This window comes from Oncorhynchus gorbuscha, linkage group LG21 (assembly GCF_021184085.1).
Source record: "Oncorhynchus gorbuscha isolate QuinsamMale2020 ecotype Even-year linkage group LG21, OgorEven_v1.0, whole genome shotgun sequence".
Lineage (NCBI taxonomy): Eukaryota > Metazoa > Chordata > Actinopteri > Salmoniformes > Salmonidae > Oncorhynchus > Oncorhynchus gorbuscha.
The window spans coordinates 31,406,489-31,426,439 of NC_060193.1; the positions used below are offsets into that span (position 1 = coordinate 31,406,489).

The 19,951-nt window shown below is 43.1% G+C and overlaps 1 protein-coding gene across 1 annotated transcript in view; it reads left to right on the top strand.

Moving 5' to 3' along the window:
* The first annotated feature begins 911 nt into the window (after positions 1-911).
* LOC124008009 (stromal interaction molecule 2-like) overlaps positions 912-19,951 on the top strand; it is a 144,771-nt gene continuing 125,731 nt past the window's right edge. The window contains exon 1 of the mRNA XM_046318925.1: positions 912-2,093. Within this exon, the coding sequence (XP_046174881.1) occupies positions 1,958-2,093 (136 nt within the window). The 5' untranslated portion in view covers positions 912-1,957. The remainder of the gene's footprint in view (positions 2,094-19,951) is intronic.

Below are 19,951 nucleotides of genomic sequence, written 5' to 3' on the forward strand. Positions count from 1 at the left end.
TGGACAAAATGTATTAATTTCAATGTCAAAGAAGCATCCAAGAAAGCATCTATTTAAGTGTTTGAGGCTATAACATGAACATCTGGTCTGTCATTTGCCACTACTTCAATTTAGAGAAGCATATGCATGAGTCTATTAAAATGTATAGCCTAAATGGGGACACATTGAGATACCATAATAGCATACTGTAGCCTGGTTACCGATGTTCTTAAAACCATGACTGCAGATGTATTGGAAATAACCCAGAAAGTGAAGGTCAGAGCCACATGAGGCTCTGGTTAGCAGAGGCGGCCAATATGCTGTTTGAAATATGCTGTCATCTGACTAAATCTAAATATTCTGTTGCATATAGCCTAGCCTGCAAATGCATGCCACTTGCCTTATCAATAAAGGCTTGGGACATTTTTCCCCGCGACACGCACGTTCAAAAGTGACAAAGGGGTGCCTCGAGCAACCAATCACACTCTGCCATGTTGGGACAATCTGGCCAATGGCAGTGCTCAGCAAAGAGGAAACGTTGGATGATTCGGCAGTTGTCAAGCCATGGGGACTCTGGGGAGCAATACAAAAAGGGAAGTGGAAAACAATCAACCGATCTGAGCATCCGCGTCAACGTGACGTGCAAACTCCCCCGAAATGTCTGAGGAGAATTCCTCTGCTTTTTGGATGCAGTTCAGCAAAGCGACAGGCCCCTGGGGAAACCGAAATGTTTAAATCCAAGGACTTCTTCACAGTGTTCAACTACAACAAAACACATTGTATCCGCTACAGACTCACTCCCGAGAAACAGAAGATAAATTGTTACAATGCATCAACCCAGCGTACATGTCCCCAACACATCAGGGAGATATTAATGTGCAGTGTCTGATATGTCAAGTGATTTGCATACCGACTTCCGCTCCATAGTTTTAGTATCTGCATCAGCCGGTATGTAATTGAGACGCCAGGGGAAGCAGACAAAGGAAGACATGAATACCTGACATGAACTTTTAATCTAAGTTAAAAAGTCGGTGGACGCGGTGGAGGAACTGAAGGGCGATAGAGAGAAGCTGTTGATTTCCTTCTTTTTTTTTTGCAGAGTGGATTTGCTACATTCATATGAGGAGGCGGACCTCTGACTGCCGTGCTCAATATGCTGAAAGCAACCCCGATGTGTGCATACTGTATGTGGGAGTACAGAGACTATTTTGTCTTAATTCAATCATCAGAATCGGGATACATTGCACTTTAAACCGCGTTGGATACACAGTTTATTTTTCTTGGCAGCAAGCTATAGCCTATTTATTTGGTCGTGTTGTTTTTTTTGTGTGTTTTTTTTTACTAGACAGAAGATTTTATACTATCCATTTGCACTTTTTTTTCTTTTGAAGTTGACTTTAACATAGTAGACTACCGGTTTGCCTCAGAGCTAGCTACCTTTTTTTAAATCGTAAAAATAATTATAATCTGATATTGATCCTTAAGGAACACATGAGGGGAATCTATTGACGTCTAACGTTACTTCGTGGCATGTCACACAATGGTGTCATTTTCGGATGGAGTTTTGAGGTTCCTAATATCTTCATTTTGAAGTTATTGAACACTTGAATTAGGCTAGATCATTATTTATGTAGACAGGCCTAGAATTCATTATAGATGCCAATAGTGGAGCATTTCTTTGTTACACCAACAAATCATATAGACTATTTTTGCTGTTATAGACCACACCATATGAGTATATCTAAACACTGCTGTTTTTATTTTATTTTTTTAAGTTGGGTGCATTTTATCTAACAACTGTTGTGTCTGACGTTCCATTCTTGTGACTCGACACATTCGAATATTTCTGCCCAAAACGTAATTCTCTACGTAGTCTTGGCACCCGGCTGAATCGTTGGAGAAAGCTTTCCATTTTGGCATAGCCATCGTTTGATTGATCGTCCCTTCACACCGAGAACAATTAGTGGCTTCCCTCACGATGAGTTACTTCTTCTACCAAGCAGTGATTGTATTGCTACGTGGACTCGTCATCTCTGCGGTACTGGGATTGGAAAGCAGCTACTCAAACGATATGTTGAACCGTGCGTCTGATGCCGCAATTGTAGCCACTACAGGTAAGCGTGCTATTCCAACACACACCGTTGCCTAAAATTCACGCATGTTTACCGCTTCGCTTTCTCAGAGGAATGCCACACACAGTCCTGCTGGAAACTGACTGCACCGGGAGTCGCCAGTCACCTTTTTTTTTAAATTCTTGTGCATTGCCAAGGAATGCCGGCACGGCAGGAATGCACGATATCTTCATAGGGAACGATCGACCGACCAACCGTTGGAGCGCGTCCTTTACTGTAATTTTGCTTGTGTGTAACCTTAAACTTCACACCTCCAGGGTCCGATGATCTTAGATTATGTGGCCTGAAGCAACTATTTTTGACTGACTAATGTAAGATGGGAGTAGGCTACCTAGCCACTGTAGGCTATATGTCCATGTGTTTGTTCACACGGGGCTGGCCTGTACAGTACAGCTCTTATACATCACCTTAATTCTGAAACAACTGAGCATGGCTGAATTAAAGCATTGGCAATGGTGCTGTCCAGCATATAATGCTGCTCTAAGATCAGGTCACCCCTATACAAAACATTGGGAACACTGACCAGGTGAAAGCTATGAACCCTTATTTAATTAACTAGGCAAGTCAGTTAAGAACAAATGATTATTTTCAATGATGGCCTAGGAACAGTGAGCATTGCATGTTCAGTGGCAGAACGACAGATTTGTACCTTGTTTGCTCGGGGATTTGAACTTGCAACCTTCTGGTTACTAGTCCAACACCCTAACCACTAGGCTACCTTTGCCGCCTTACCGAGGTCACTTGTCAAATCCACTTCAATCAGTGTAAATGAAGGGGAGGAGAAAGGTTAAACATTAATTTAAGCCTTGAGACAATTGAGACATGCATTGTGTATGTGTGCTATTCAGAGGGTGAATGGGCAGCACAAAAGATTTAAGTTCCTTTTGAACAGGCTACGGTATTAGCTGCCAGGTGCACTGTTTTGTGTCAAGAACTGCAACGCTGCTGTTTTTTTTAACGCTCAACAGTTTCCCTTGTGTATCAAGAATGGTCCACCACCCAAAGGACATCCAGCCAACTTGGCACAACTGTGGAAAGCATTGGAGTCAACATGGGCCAGCATTATGGAATGCTTTCGACACCTTGTAAAGTCCATGCCCTGAAGAATTGAGGCTGTTCTGAGTGCAAAAGAGTGTGCAACTAAATATTAGGAAGGTGTATATTAGATATAGGATCACCTTCATTATGATCTAACTGGCAAAACTGATCCTAGATCAGCAATCCTAATACGCTTTGGGAACAGGCTACTGGCACAGGTCTCAGTCAAGGTTACCCATCACCAGAGCTGAGTGCAGTTTGGCGAACCACCACTTCCTCCTCACGGCTCCAAATTCAACAGCTGTTAATCTAATATCAGGTCAGGATGGTGTTTTACAGTATTGTGTCGCTGTCATCTTTGACTATGTTGGTCTGGTTCATGCCCTCAAGGGACAGGAGCCTATAGGATCAGTGAGGAACAAGCAGCCTGCTGAACAAAAGGCCTTGTTACTGGGGTGGACCCCGTAATCCCCATGCCAGGGTTAATATAATGACTCCTAAACAGTCACTTTCACAGAAATCCTGATATGAGTGGCAAGGCAGTCACTTTCACACACATGCTGATATGAGTGGCAAGTCGTAACGTAGTAGTAAAGTAGTAACAGCTTTATATGAAAGAAGAACATGATTATTGGGTAACCAAGAGCACAGATAAGTGGGGTCATTATAAGTGAGGTCTGGAATGAGGCAAACTACAGTAGCTGCATGGATTTTCACACAATTGGAGCCATGTCAGAATAAAGACATCAAGTTGCTCTTCTCCACTGAATGGTATGAAGGCGGTCAAGTGCATATGCTCCCAAAAACGTTATGGCCCCTGTGAAATATGAGGTTGGTATAAGCAGGGGAATCATCCATAATGGCTGACAACCTACAACACAGAAATCGACCAGTGGAGGTTGTTGACGTTTAAAACTTCTAAACGATTGGTGGGTCCCCTGCGGGATGGTTGAGCTAACGTAGGCTAATGCGATTAGCATGAGGTTGTAAGTAACAAGAACATTTCCCAGGACATAGACATATCTGATGTTGTCAGAAAGGTTAAATTCTTGTTAATCTAACTGCACTGTCCAATTTACAGTAGCTATTATAATGAAAGAATACCATGCTATAGTTTGAGGAGAGTGCACAGTTTTGAACATGAAAAGTTATTAATAAACAAGTTAGGCGCATTTAGGCAGTCTTGATAACATTTTGAACAGAAATACAGTGGTACATTAGACTTTGCACATACACTGATGCCATCCAGTGGCCAAAATCTAAACTGCACCTGGGCTGGAATAATACATTATGGCCTTTATCTTGCATTTCAAAGATTATGGTACAAAAATAAAAATGTGTGTGTTATATTCTCTTACATTCCTTTCATATTTCCACAAACTTCAAAGTGTTTCCTTTCAGTGGTACAAAGAATATGCATATCCTTGCTTCAGGGCCTAAGCTACAGGCAGTTAGATTTGGGTATATCAATTTAGGCAAAAATTGGGGGGAAAAGGGGCCGATCCTTAAGAGATTTTAAGATAATGGAGGATGATTATTTGTTATGAACATGACCTTATTTATATTACAGCATATTAGATGACTGTCATTCATTTTCCATTCACCCAGCTCAATGTAATATTGATAGGTTTAAGCTAATACATGAGACTCTAATTTTCCCTATACCCATCATGAGGTTGCTACAACCTAGTCTTGGAATGACATTTTACAATGTAGGTGCACAGGTTGAGAGAGAAATTAAGAGTAATCAAGGTGACACACAGTGAAACATTCAATACTGTTTTGCACACTCTTCACTTTCATAGCAGTCACATATCAACATTTAGTTTGTTGTATAATTCCTTCTCTCATCTATGCGCTCTCCTCCTCTCACCTTTTCCCTTCGTTTGTGGACTTCAGTGCACAACACATCTGCTGTCTGTGACTAGGCAAAAAAACTTTTCCTTGCCAAACCATATCAAAACCACAGCCTACATCGTTGTCACCATATTAGCTAACATAGTCAACATTGCTACTAGAACTAATGCATTAGTAAACCCTCTACAGTTTAGCAGTTACACTGGCGGGCCTTGGCGGCAGTAAATTAATAACACCAAACCCTTACTTTGACTTGGAAGAGTTTCAGTGTTGGATAGCCATAGCCAGCTAGCTAACATAGCATCTCTCTCTGCTTGAGCCAAGTGTTTCAGTAGGCTAAACTAGCTGCATTCACTAGCAAAGTGAGAGAAAAAATAAATAAAACAAAATAAAACTAGCTCTCTCTCTTGCTTCTCCATTTTTAAAGAAATGAATTTGTTCAACATTTTCTCAACTATTGTCTTTCTCTCTCTTTGAGTCAACTACTCACCACATTTTATGCACTGCAGTGCTAGCTAGCTGTAGCTTTCAGTACTAGATTCATTCTCTGATCCAATGATTGGGTGGACAATGTGTCACTTCATGCTGCAAGAGCTGGAAGAGTTGGAAGATGTCCTCCGGAAGTCGTCATCATTACTGTGTAAGTCTATGGAGGGAGGGGTAGAACCATGAGTCTCATAGGTTCTGTTATGAAGTCCGTACGGCTATACCGTGGTGCTACTCTACTGAGTGGTGTTGAGCCTACTGTATACCTTTATTGCAAAACAGTGTGTTTTGGTGACGTGAATATATTTGGTATAGTTTTATCTAAAAAGGATAACTGTAAAAAAAATGTTTTACTTTTTATATTTTTCTGACATTCACTGAGTATTGTCCTCCCCTTCCTCTGATGAGCCTCCACTGAAATAGACCCAGTTAAATAAATGAATTATGGTTATCAGTTCAACAGTTGTCATTGGAAGCCTGCTTCTTCTCAGGAGTCAGCCATCCATCCTCATCCAGAGCAAATAGATAAGGCCTCCATAGACATTACTTTAGGTGAATTCCATTAGATCCTGTTAGTTGATAAGGATCAGTGATGACATGTGAGATGAAAGAGGCTCGTCTCTGCAGAACGTACTCTTGTCGCAGTTTAAATATTACTGGATAAGAATGGTCAAAACATTAAACTAGGCCATGAAATGCATGTTAAATCTGTTTGTTTTTTCTCGCACATGCAAGATAAGCCTTGAAACCCAGTCTGAAAGTTTTCAATACATCTATCTCTTTGACATCTGAAGCTATTTGTGAAAGCAATAAATACTTCATTTAGACAGCGCTTATACATTTACAGCATGCCTGTCCATTTTAATATGACAAAACCGGGACCTCAAAAATAAAGTGAGATATCAATTGATCAATAACGTGAAAGCATCCCTGACTTTTCCACAACCTCAACTGTGGAGCGTGATGACTTGGAATGGGACTCGCATGGGAGTTGGAACTCTGTTGGGGTTTCCTCCCAGTGGACCTTGTACCTTTGTAGGGCTAGTGTGTGTGAGTGTGTAAAGGGAGCTGGTTTGTAGCTTTGAGATAATAGCCTCAGTGAAAGTGATGGAATATTCAATTTTCCCATCTGGCCCATTTGAGAAGATCACCTGGCCTTTTGCACTGCGGTCCTCTCAAAAATTGTGTGTGTGTGTGACTGGTTGTATTTATTTCAAGTTATTTTGTGTGAGTACGCATAACTGGGGTACTGTATTTTGTACTGTGTGTTTGTCAGTCGTTGTGAGTGTATGTGTACATGAGTGAAAATGTGGTTGTGTGTACATCTTCTGGCAATGACTGTGAGCTCTAGGTTATTGAGTGTAGTGTGTGTGTGTGTCTGTAAGTATGTACACGCTTACTTAGGTATGGACTTTTCCTTAAGGCATTGGCATGTGTGTGGGCCACTATATAACAGCATGCCCTTGGCCTGAAATGGCCTCTGGCTGTAAACAAAAAAAAAATGAAGGCATTTCCTGTGGTCCAGCAGATGGGTATCGTGTCCCTGCTGTAAGGGAAAGGTTGCGGGTTCGAGCTGAATCCTTCTGGGTAGTAAAGGGGTCATATGGTGAGGGTGCAGGGTTAATGATTTGGCACCTAAACCTTCTGCAGACCTTACCCAAGGTTGTGTGACTGGTTTGATGTAGCCTCTTTTCAGAGGAAAGGGGGAAGTGGAGAGAGGATTTCGAGGGGAACTGGTCACATAGGGCCTACATACAGTTGAAGTGGAATGTTTACATACATAGTTTTTCACAATTCCTGACATTTAATCCACGTAAAAAATCCCTGTCTTAGGTCAGTTAGGATCACCACTTTATTTTAAGGATGTGCAATGTCAGAATAATAGTAGAGAATTATTTATTTCAGCTTTTATTTATTTCATCACATTCCCAGTGGGTCAGAAGTTTACATACAGTCAATTAGTATTTGGTAGCATTGCCTTTAAATTGTTTAACTTGGGTCAAATGTTTCGGGTAGCCTTCCACAAGCTTCCCACAGTAAGTTGGGTGAATTTTGTCCCATTCCTCCTGACAGAGCTGATGTAACTGAGTCAGGTTTGTAGGCCTCCTTGCTCGCACACATACTTTTTCAGTTCTGCCCACACATTTTCTATGAGATTGAGGTCAGGGCTTTGCGATGGCCACTCCAATACCTTGACTTTGTTGTCCTTAAGCCATTTTGCCACAACTTTGGAAGTATGCTTGGAGTCATTGTCCATTTGGAAGCCCCATTTGCGACCAAGCTTTAACTCCCTGACTGATGTCTTGAGATGTTGCTTCAATATATCCACCAAATGTAGCTTCCTGATGAAGCCATCTATTTTGGGAAGTACACCGGTCCCTCCTGCAGCAAAGCACCCCCATAACATGATGCTTCCACCCCTGTGCTTCACGGTTGGGATGGTGTTCTTCAGCTTGCAGGCCTTCCCATTTTTCCTCCAAACATAACATTGGTCATTTTGGCCAAACAGTTGTATTTTTGTTTCATCAGACCAGAGGACATTTCTCCAAAAAGTACTATCTTGGTCCCCATGTGCAGTTGCAAACCGTAGTCTGGCTTTTTTTATGGCGGTTTTGGAGCAGTGGCTTCTTCATTGCTGAGCAGCCTTTCAGGTTATGTCGATGTGGAAATAGATCATTTATACCTGTTTCCTCCAGCATCTTCACAAGGTCCTTTGCTGTTGTTCTGGGATTGATTTGCGCTTTTCGCCCCAAAGTACGTTCATCACTAGGAGACAGAACGTGTCTCCTTCCTGAGCGGTATGACGGCTGCATTGTCCCATGGTGCTTATACTTGCGTTCTATTGTTTGTACAGATGAACATGGTACCTTCAGGGATTTGGAAATTGCTCCAAAAAATTAACCAGACTTATGGAGGTCTACAATTTTTTTTCTGAGGTCTTGGCTGATTTCTTTTGATTTTCCCATGATGTCAAGCAAAAAGTAGATGTTCTGACCGACTTGCCAGAAGTATAGTTTGTTAACAAGATGTGTGGAGTGGTTGAAACACTGAGGTTGGAGTCATTAAAACTAGTTCATGTAAACTTCAGAATTCAACTGTAACTGTATCCTCAAAGTCATGTTTGGCCCAGTCACCTTGGTTGCATTAGTAGGGATCATTACCTCTGACCTCACAGACATGGGCCTTCATCACTGTGTCAATGGCGGAAACAAATGATGTTTCGTAGTTCAAGGAAACTAAGATGAGAATTGAAGAATCGTATGGTTATGGTTAGGGGTGGTTAGCGGTTATGGTTAGCGGTTCTTGAACAGTTCTTGAACTAATGATTGCACGGACCGCCACACCAAGCGTGGTTAGATGAAATGTCATGGGGCGAGCTCATGAGATTTTAAACATGGTGGACTGACTGAGATGTCTTACCACTTGGTCGTTTTATGGTTGACCAGTGTGGTTATGGTTGTTTGTGGTTTGTGATTTTAAAAAGCCTTTCTGGGATGAGAAGTGCTTCATTTCGGACAGTTGGTGGATTGCTCACACCTGCTGAACTTCTATAACTGAACAACATATTATGCAGTACATTCGGAAAGTATTCAGACCCCTTCACTATTTCCACATTTTGTTACGTTACAGCCTTATTCTAAAATGGATTGTGTTCTTGGGGACCTTCAATGCTGCAGAAATGTTTTGGTAATCTTCCCTATATCTGCTCCTCTACACAATCCTGTCTCGGAGTTCTACAGACAATTCTTTGTACCTTTTTTTCTGTTTTTGCTCTGACCTGCACTGTTAACTGTGGGACCTTATATAGAGAGGTGTGTGAGAGGTCTGCTTCCGATCCAAATCATGTCCAATCAATTGAATTTACCACAGGTGGACTCCAATCAAGTTGAGGAAACATCTCAAGGATGATCAATGGAAACAGGATGCCCATGAGCTCAATTTCAAGGCTCATAGCAAAGGGTCTGAATACTTATGTAAATGTGATATTTCAGTATTTATTTTTTATGTTATACATTTGCAAAATATTCTAAAAACCAGTTTTTGCTTTGTCATTATGGGGTATTGTGTGTAGATTGATGAGAATACATATATATATTTTTTAAATAAGGCTGTAACGTAACTCAATTTATAAAAAGGGAAGCGGTTTGAATACTTTTCGAATGCATTGTATGTGAAAGCTTGAATCTCAGTACAAGTCTGCAAATGTTTGACGTTTATGCTGGTGAAACTATGGGATTTACCAAAGATGCAGAACAACATATCAGTGTTTGTCCTTTTTAAAACGTGCTAATGAACATATAGAGTACAATACATCCCCTTATGTTTGGGTAGCGGGAAGGGGGGTGTAAGTGAGTTTCTCTGGTTGGTTGATGGCTGGGGCTTGCTTGAGTGACAATGTGTACGTGGACTTCCTCACTTTTAAATGCCACTGTGTATTTAGCTTGTTTAGCGTTTCAACAAACAAAGCCCTTCCTTCTGTCTCCCAGAAAGGAACACAGAGTTCTGAAATGATGCGTTGGGAGTATGACAGTCCTCAAGAGAGAGAGAAACTGTACCATCATCATCTTCTTTTACATAAGCTTTCATTGGACTCTTTGAAACCCTTGTCTTTACTGGAGCAGGTTTTGTGAGTGGGTTCCTCAAAGATGGAAATTTGCAACATTTTGAAGAGGCTGAAATATTTTCAAGGCTATTTTTAGTGTTTGTCCCTAAAAATTGTTAGTAAAAGCCCACTAAAAGCCTGTGAGTTTGGAGAAAACTCACTTAGTGCACGGTGGCCACCTCAGCATTGATATGGTTATCTTTCTGAACAGAGTGGGCACATTAATAAGGTGATTTGTTTGAAAAGGAAGGTAAACATTTGCCTGTCCCCTAGGGCTTGTTGACTCTCACTCTGAAGTGCGCCAAAAAGGAGTTGGGAACTCAGCATTTGCATTTTCAGGATGCTTATTTTCTTTGACGTTTCTTCAGCTTCCCTTTTTTCTTTTCTACCAAAATAGAGACACCGCACTTAAGGAAAACCTGGCATTATCTGCTGCAGCAACGACTTGGCTACAGAGTGAGTTCCCAGGTTCAGTTTAGGTTTCCAAGTGACGGCATGACGCTGCGAACGTGGACTGCCTCACAATTCCGTGGCTTTCTGTGTATTTAGCTCCTTTTTTAGTGTTAAAATAAACAAACCCAATCCGTCTCTAAAGAGAGGAATATGCTATTTTTTAAAGTGACCCATCCGGGAAGAAACTAACACTTGAAACAGAATTACAACATTCTGTTCCACCACACAATGGTATCAAATCGAACTCTGCTTCCGTCTACTGCCATCAGCGTAATACCTTTTGAGACGTTAACTCAGAGACACCCTCTCAAACTAGTGTCTAGGAACAACCCCTTGTCTCAATTTCCATACTGAACTTAATTATTGAAAGTCACTCAGGATTAGGGCATCTGCCAAATGACAAAATGACATATACTGTAAGTTACCCTCTCCCTGACTCGAGAGTCCGTTCATTGAGATGGCCTGGAGTTTCACGTCCCTCCATCAGACTGTCTGCTCTGCTTACCATAGACAGCTGCTTCCGATCTTGATCAGGGGCTGCGTGGTTGTGAGCCACCCCTATTAGGGCCCGAGTCCAGGCCGAATGGAACCAGGGTGTATTTATAAAGACCGCAGTCGTTTTTTCCAACGAGAGAGCCGCCTGGCGTTTGCCTTTCCGTGGTCCGTTAATAAGCGTGTCGGAACCCCGTGATGTCGGTCGGAATCCGGGTTGGGGCGCATGGCTGACCCAATGGTGACACGGACACAGGCTCCGAGTGTTCCTCATAGCTGGGCTCTGGCGTCACGGCGCCGACTCGGCTTTCAACCGTGCTCGCTGGCTGGAGAGATAATTGGACTTTAATGGCTTACTTTGGCCCCGTCTGTATCTAATCACTCAACACGCTGCCATCAGGACAGCTTTAGATGAGACATAAGTATGTGCATAAACATTTAATTAACATGTACTTAAACATGTAAATATTAACCATTGATTATATTCATATGACCTGATTTAAGGATGTTGACTTTCAGATATAGTATGTAATTGATCACTGCAATGAATAACAGTGAACCCATGAATAGAGGACATCCTCTATACTTCCAGCCAGCACCCATAATAGAAGTCTGTGTTCATCTCTCACTTCCCAGCAGTCACACAGTATAAGTCAGCACCCATAATAGAAGTCACATGTAAATTGACTGTGATCATCTCTCACGTCCCAACAGTCACCTGGCTCTGTGTGTCTTGGTTTCCTTTACCATGAAGTCTCTATCGGCAAGTTTACTCAAAATAAAAAAACTGAAATATCTTTTACATAAGTATTCAAACCCTTTGCTATGAGACTCGAAATTGAGCTCTGGTGCATCCGGTTTCCAGTGATCATCCTTGAGAGGTAACCAAGAACCCGATGGTCACTCTGACAGAGCTCCAGTGTTCCTCTGTGGACCTTCCAGAAGAACAACCATCTCTGCAGCACTCCACCAATCAGGCTCTACGGTCAAGCATGGTGGTGGCAGCATCATGTTGTGAGGATGTTTTTCAGCGACAGGGACTGGGAGACTAGTCAGGATCGAGGGAAAGATTAAGAGAGCAAAGTACAGAGAGATCCTTGATGAAAACCTGCTCTAGAGCGCACAGGATGTCTTACTGGGGAGAAGGTTCACCTTCCAACTGGACAACAACCCTGAGAATACCACCAAGACAACGCAGGAGTGGCTTCGGGACAAGTCTCTGAATATCCTTGAGTAGTCCAGCCCGAGCTCGGACTTGAATCTGATTTGAATATCTCTGGAGAGACGCTCCCCATCCAACCTGACAAAGCGTGAGAGCATTTGCAGAGAAGAATGGGAGAAACTCCCCAAATACAGGTGTGCCAAGCTTGTAGCGTCATACCCAAGAAGATTGGAGACTGTAATCACTGCCAAAAGGTGCATCAACAAAGACCAAAGTTTTTGCTTTGTCATTATGGGGTATTTGTGTGTAGATTGAGAAACAAATATGTAATCCATTTTAGAATAAGGCTGTAACATAACAAAATGTAGAAAAAGTCAAGGGGTCTAAATAGTCTGGTGTTCAACCTTCCCAAGTTCTCTCACGTCACCCCGCTCCTCCGCTCTCTCCACTGGCTTCCAGTTGAAGCTCGCATCCGCTACAAGACCATGGTGCTTGCCTACGGAGCTGTGAGGGGTACGGCACCTCAGTACCTCCAGGCTCTGATCAGGCCCTACACCCAAACAAGGGCACTGCGTTCATCCACCTCTGGCCTGCTCGCCTCCCTACCACTGAGGAAGTACAGTTCCCGCTCAGCCCAGTCAAAACTGTTTGCTGCTCTGGTCCCCCAATGGTGGAACAAACTCCCTCACGACGCCAGGACAGCGGAGTCAATCACCACCTTCCGGAGACACCTGAAACCCCACCTCTTTAAGGAATACCTAGGATAGGATAAGTAATCCTTCTCACCCCCCCCTTTAAGATTTAGATGCACTATTGTAAAGTGACTGTTCCACTGGATGTCATAAGGTGAATGCACCAATTTGTAAGTCGCTCTGGATAAGAGCGTCTGCTAAATGACTTAAATGTAAATGTAAATGTAGTTTCCGAATGCACTGTAGGTCACCAGCTGTGCTCTACTGTACTTAACCTCCTACTTTGAGTGGCCTATACGCACCAGTCAAAGCAGAGGAAATTGCCCTCAGCTGGCCGGCAGACAGGTCGACCCACAGGGCTTTTGTTGTTCCTTTCCGGAACTCCACAAGGTGTTGATCCCTGAGCTGGTGTCTGCTCAACTCCTGTCTGTCGGTCTTTCTTTCTGCCTTTTGTGATGTGGGTACGCTTCCTGAAGGACACACACTATCGACAAACATGTAAACACACTAACACACACACACACATTCCTTACACGTCTTATACACACACTCGTACATGCTGGCATTTTTTATTTATTTTTAAGATGGTGTGGCATAGGTCATGCATATGTTAAGACATATCTTTGAAAAAATATATATCATTGTTTATCAACCCTACAAGCAATACAAGACATGGTGGGAGATTATAATGCGGTTTTAAATACCTCCTATGGACAGTAAAGGAAATCACACTACAAACTATCACCCTCATGCACTTAAGGAAATCACAAATGTCATGGATATATTAGAACTAGTGGATATATTCAGGCTTAAATATCCTGACCTAGTGAGATATACATGGTGGAGGCTCAATCAAGCTAGTCGTCTTGATTCATTTCTTATGTCATTTTCTCTGGCACCAACAGTTTAAAATGTGTTGATAGGGGACAGAAGGCTGTCAGATCATCACATAATTTGCACATTTGCACTCTTACAGAATTTACATGTTTCTGAGGATATTGGAAATGTAATCAAACCTATTGGATGATAACTTGTTTTTAACTAGGACAGAATAATTTCTAACTGACTTTTTCCGACATAACATAGAGTTGAAGTTGGAAGTTTACATACACCTTAGCCAAATGCATTTAAGCTCAGTTTTTCACAATTCCTGTCATTTAATCCTAGTAAAAATGTCTTAGGCCAGTTGGGATCACCACTTCATTTTAAGAATGTGAAATGTCAGAATAAAAGTAGAGAGAATGATTTATTTCAGCTTTTATTTCTTGCATCACATTCCCAGTTGGTCAGAAGTTCACATACACTCAATTAGTATTTGGTAGCATTGCCTTTAAATTGTTTAACTTGGGTCAAACATTTCAGGTAGCCCATTCCTCCTGACAGAACTGGTGTACCTGAGTCAGGTTTGTAGGCCTCCTTGCTCGCACACGCTTTTTCAGTTCTGCCCACACATTTTCTATGGGATTGAGGTCAGGGCTTTGTGATGGCCACTCCAATACCTTGACTTTGCTGTCCTTAAGCCATTTTGCCACAACTTTGGAAGTATGCTTGGCTTCATTGTCCATTTGGAAGACCCATATGCGACCAAACTTTAACTGACTGATGTCTTGATGTTGCTTCAATGTATCCACATAAATTTCCTCCCTCATGAAGCTATCTATTTTGTGAAGTGCACCAGTTCCTCCCGCAGCAAAGCACCCCCACAACATGATGCTGCCACCCCCGTGCTTCATGGTTGGGATGGTGTTCTTCGACTTGCAAGCCTCCCTCTTTTTCCTCCAAACATAACGATGGTCATCATGGCCAAACAGTTCTATTTTTGTTTCATCATTCATCATTCATTTTGTGACACGGTAGGGTAGGTGTGGAATATAGAAGTTAGCCCTATTTGGTAAAAGACCATATTATGGCAAGAACAGCTTAATTAAGCAAAGAGAAATGACAGTCCATCTTTACTTTAAGAAATGAAGGTCAGTCAATCCAGAGAATGTCAAGAACTTTGAAAGTTCAGTCGCAAAAACCAGCAAGCGCTATGATAAAACTGGCTCTCATGAGGACCGCCACAGGAAAGGAAGACCCAGAGTTACCTCTGCTGCAGAGGACAAGTTCATTAGAGTTACCAGCCTCAGAAATTGCAGCCCAAATAAATGCTTCACAGAGTAGAAGTAACAGACACATCATCAACATCAACTGTTCAGAGGAGACTGCGTGAATCAGGCCTTCATGGTCAATTGCTGCAAAGAAACCACTACTAAAGGACACCCACTGAGAAGAAGAGACTTGCTTGGGCCAAGAAACACGAGCAATGGACATTAGACCGATGGAAATCTGGCCTTTGGTCTGATGAGTCCAAATGTGAGATTTCTTTTGTTCCAACTGCTGTGTCTTTGTGAGATGCAGAGTAGGTGAACGGATTAGTTTTTGCTCTGTCATTGTGGGGTATTGTGTGTAGATCTTTTTTTCTTTTTCTCATCAATATAATCCATTTTAGATTAAGGCTGTAACACAAAGTGTGGAAAAAGTCAAGATGTCTGAATACTTAATGAATGCACTGTATAGCGGGTCTGAAAAGAGACACAACACTATAACCCTACAATGGCCGTCAATGATATTGCACAAAGTGAACTCACTTCAACCCAACAAGGGCAAAATGTTTTGACTTCCACCAGATCCCTATGCAAATTAGTCAAATGACGACCGCTGTGGATGTCTGGATGGAGCGTCGGATCGGAAGAAGAGGGGTGCTGGGTATCTGGGCTAGGTCATGCCTGTTAAGGGTGTTAGGTGGATTTTTGGACGGGGATAGCGGTGCCCTCTAATATCAGGGACTTTCCCTTGGCAGGGGGGGCACATGATGTGGTGTAGTCAGCAGCGAGGGGAGGTGGGGGATGGGGACAGTGTGGATTTCTTAGGCATGCTCTCTGCCCCGTCTCCACTGTTGCTTGTACAGCGCAGCTATGCACATACACACTCACTCAATTTTCCTGTCCTGCTAAGCATTCAACATGTAATGGGTAAAATGTATGGAGTAAACATGTAATTATTTGCTTTAGGAATATAGTGAAGTTAAAGTTGACAAAAATATAAATAGTAAAGTACAGATACCCCCCAAAAAACTACTAAATTACTACTTCAAAGTATTTTTACTTAAGTACTTTATACCACTGCTAGGCATTCCAAAACAGCAATCTGTTAATGAATGGTGCTGGTGGACTACCAAACATGCTAATGGCCTGGTACTCAGAGCTCTATTGTCCCTTTTAATCACACTTCAATGAAAATTAAATAAAAAATACAATCAAACACTTAATGATTTGTATTTGAATAATCTGAATGATGAGGATAAATGAGATGGGAGTTAAAGGTCCCGTTCTGAAATGGATCCAGTGCTTTCTCAGCGGGACCTGATATGCATAATATATATTTTTTAACATTCCATGATTGTCGTGGATCTTGTTTCAAACTCAAAGCCAAAAAAAGCGGCAGCCATTTGGATGCATTTTGGATATGAAGCTGGTTGATAAACTGAATCAGGTTAGTAATATCTGAGGTTGCAGCGATAACCTTTTAGGAGGGTATCTCTCCAGGAATAGGTTTGGAGAGCCTTGGCATTGAGTTTGAGAGCAATAGGCTATCACCTGTCGCGCAGCGAGAGACCGCTCCTCAAACAGCTGGTTGATGTGTGGAATCAAATAAGGGTTCTTATAAACCCAGTCATTGCGCAGCATTTCTTTTTAAAAGAGAAGGATCGCAGCTTTCCATTGCTAGGCCATATTTGATTCTCCACTTTCCAATTATTAAGTACATTGCTTTGCTTCACAACTGGAGTAGCCTACGTGGCTGGCGTAAAAATGAACTCTGCGTTTGCTATTCAAGTGCATACAGATGTCTTTTTTCTTGCCTCTGCCTCTGTTCCGACAGGTGTATGATAATGGCCCATTCGAAATCAAAACTAATTTGACACATTATTTAGTTGAAGCAAAGACTAGATTTAAATTCAGAATAATCTGATGGGTGAGAATAGTATCACTTTTAAATGAAGGGAGAGGGGATACCTAATCAGTTGTACAACTGAATGCATTCAACTGAAATGAGAGACTAATGCCCAGTATGTGAAGTCTACTAAGGCAAGAAACATTAAACATTTTTAGTGACTTTTACAAATCATTAATAATCAGGCCCCCTGGAACAGGGTTGGAGAGTCCTGGTATAGCCTATGAGCCGAGTGAAATGGGGGTTCTTATAAACCTAGTCATTGTAAAATCACGGGGGCGATAATTTTGACTGGCTACTTTAAAAGGGGATCCCAGCTTTCTAGTGCTAATATACTTATTTTTCAACTCCTACAATTAAGCACATGAATCCGCTTTACATACAACCGGAGTAGCCTACCTGCCATGTTAAAATGTAACTGTGGAAAGTGCTTCCTCAATTTGCTTTTCAAGTACATATATATATTTATTTAACTAGGCAAGTCAGTTAAGAACAAATTCTCATTTTCAATGACAGCCTAGGAACAGTGGGTAGTACCTTGTCAGCTCAGGGGTTTGAACTTGCGACCTTGCGGTTACTAGTCCAACGCTCTAACCACTAGGCTACCCTGCCACCCCTATATAGACTGCTCAAAAAAATAAAGGGAACACTTAAACAACACAATGTAACTCCAAGTCAATCACACTTCTGTGAAATCAAACTGTCCACTTAGGAAGCAACACTGACAATACATTTCACATGCTGTTGTGCAAATGGAATAGACAACAGGTGGAAATTATAGGCAATTAGCAAGACACCCCCAATAAAGGAGTGGTTCTGCAGGTGGGGACCACAGACCACTTCTCAGTTCCTATGCTTCCTGGCTGATGTTTTGGTCACTTTCGAATGCTGGCGGTGCTTTCTCTAGTGGTAGCATGAGACGGAGTCTTCAACCCACACAAGTGGCTCAGGTAGTGCAGCTCATCCAGGATGGAACATCAATGCGAGCTGTGGCAAGAAGGTTTGCTGTGTCTGTCAGCGTAGTGTCCAGAGCATGGAGGTGCTACCAGGAGACAGGCCAGTACATCAGGAGACGTGGAGGAGGCCGTAGGAGGGCAACAACCCAGCAGCAGGACAGCTACCTCCGCCTTTATGCAAGGAGGGGCAGGAGGAGCACTGCCAGAGCCCTGCAAAATGACCTCCAGCAGGCCACAAATGTGCATGTGTCTGCTCAAACGGTCAGAAACAGACTCCATGAAGGTGGTATGAGGGCCCGACGTCCACAGGTGGGGGTTGTGCTTACAGCCCAACACCGTGCAGGATGTTTGGCATTTGCCAGAGAACATCAATATTGGCAAATTCGCCCTGGGTTCCTCCTAATGCATAACAATGCTAGACCTCATGTGGCTGGAGTGTGTCAGCAGTTCCTGCAAGAGGAAGGCATTGATGCTATGGACTGGCCCGCCCGTTCCCCAGACCTGAATCCAATTGAGCACATCTGGGACATCATGTCTCCCTCCATCCACCAATGCCATGTTGCACCACAGACTGTCCAGCAGTTGGCGGATGCTTTAGTCCAGGTCTGGGAGGAGATCCCTCAGGAGACCATCCGACACCTCATCAGGAGCATGCCCAGGCTTGTAGGGAGGTCATACAGGCACGTGGAGGCCACACACACTACTGAGCCTCATTTTCACTTGTTAAAGGACATTACATCAAAGTTGAATAACAGTTACCGGCTGACAAAATGTCATGACCGCCACAGCCCTAGTCATATACTCTTAGGGGAAAGAAAGTTATATCTAGAGCCTAAACGGATTCTTTGGCTGTCTCCATAGGAGAACCATTTGAAGAATCCTTTTGGTACAAGGTAGAACCCTTTTGGGTTCCATGTAGAACCCTTTCCACAGAGGGTTCGACATGGAACCCAAAATGGTTCTACTTGGAACCAAAAAGGGTTCTTCAAATGGTTTTCCTATGGGGACAGCCAAAGAACCTTTTTGGAACCCTCTGGCTACATACTGTAGATGCTACTTGTATTTTGACAACTTCTTCTTAGCTGCAGTTGTATTGTCACCCCTTCTGATGACCAGGTGGCGAATCGCATCTCTGCATGTCTGGCAGACATATCAGTGTGGATGACGGATCACCACCTCAAGCTGAACCTCGGCAAGACGGAGCTGCTCTTCCTCCCGGGGAAGGACTGCCCGTTCCATGATCTCGCCATCACGGTTGACAACTCCATTGTGTCCTCCTCCCAGAGCGCTAAGAACCTTGGCGTGATCCAGAACAACACCCTGTCGTTCTCAACTAACATCAAGGCGGTGGCCCGTTCCTGTAGGTTCATGCTCTACAACATCCGCAGAGTACGACCCTGCCTCACACAGGAAGCGGCGCAGGTCCTAATCCAGGCACTTGTCATCTCCCGTCTGGATTACCGCAACTCGCTGTTGGCTGGGCTCCCTGCCTGTGCCATTAAACCCCTACAACTCATCCAGAACGTCGCAGCCCGTCTGGTGTTCAACCTTCCCAAGTTCTCTCACGTCACCCCGCTCCTCCGCTCTCTCCACTGGCTTCCAGTTGAAGCTCGCATCCGCTACAAGACCATGGTGCTTGCCTACGGAGCTGTGAGGGGAACGGCACCTCAGTACCTCCAGGCTCTGATCAGGCCCTACACCCAAACAAGGGCACTGCGTTCATCCACCTCTGGCCTGCTCGCCTCCCTACCACTGAGGAAGTACAGTTCCCGCTCAGCCCAGTCAAAACTGTTCGCTGCTCTGGCCCCCCAATGGTGGAACAAACTCCCTCACGACGCCAGGACAGCGGAGTCAATCACCACCTTCCGGAGACACCTGAAACCCCACCTCTTTAAGGAATACCTAGGATAGGATAAGTAATCCTTCTCACCCCCCCCCCTTTAAGATTTAGATGCACTATTGTAAAGTGACTGTTCTACTGGATGTCAACATGTGAATGCACCAATTTGTAAGTCGCTCTGGATAAGAGCGTCTGCTAAATGACTTAAATGGGAGGAGCAGAGTGACCAGAATCCCATTTCAGAACTGAGCATTGTGGGTGAAAGGGG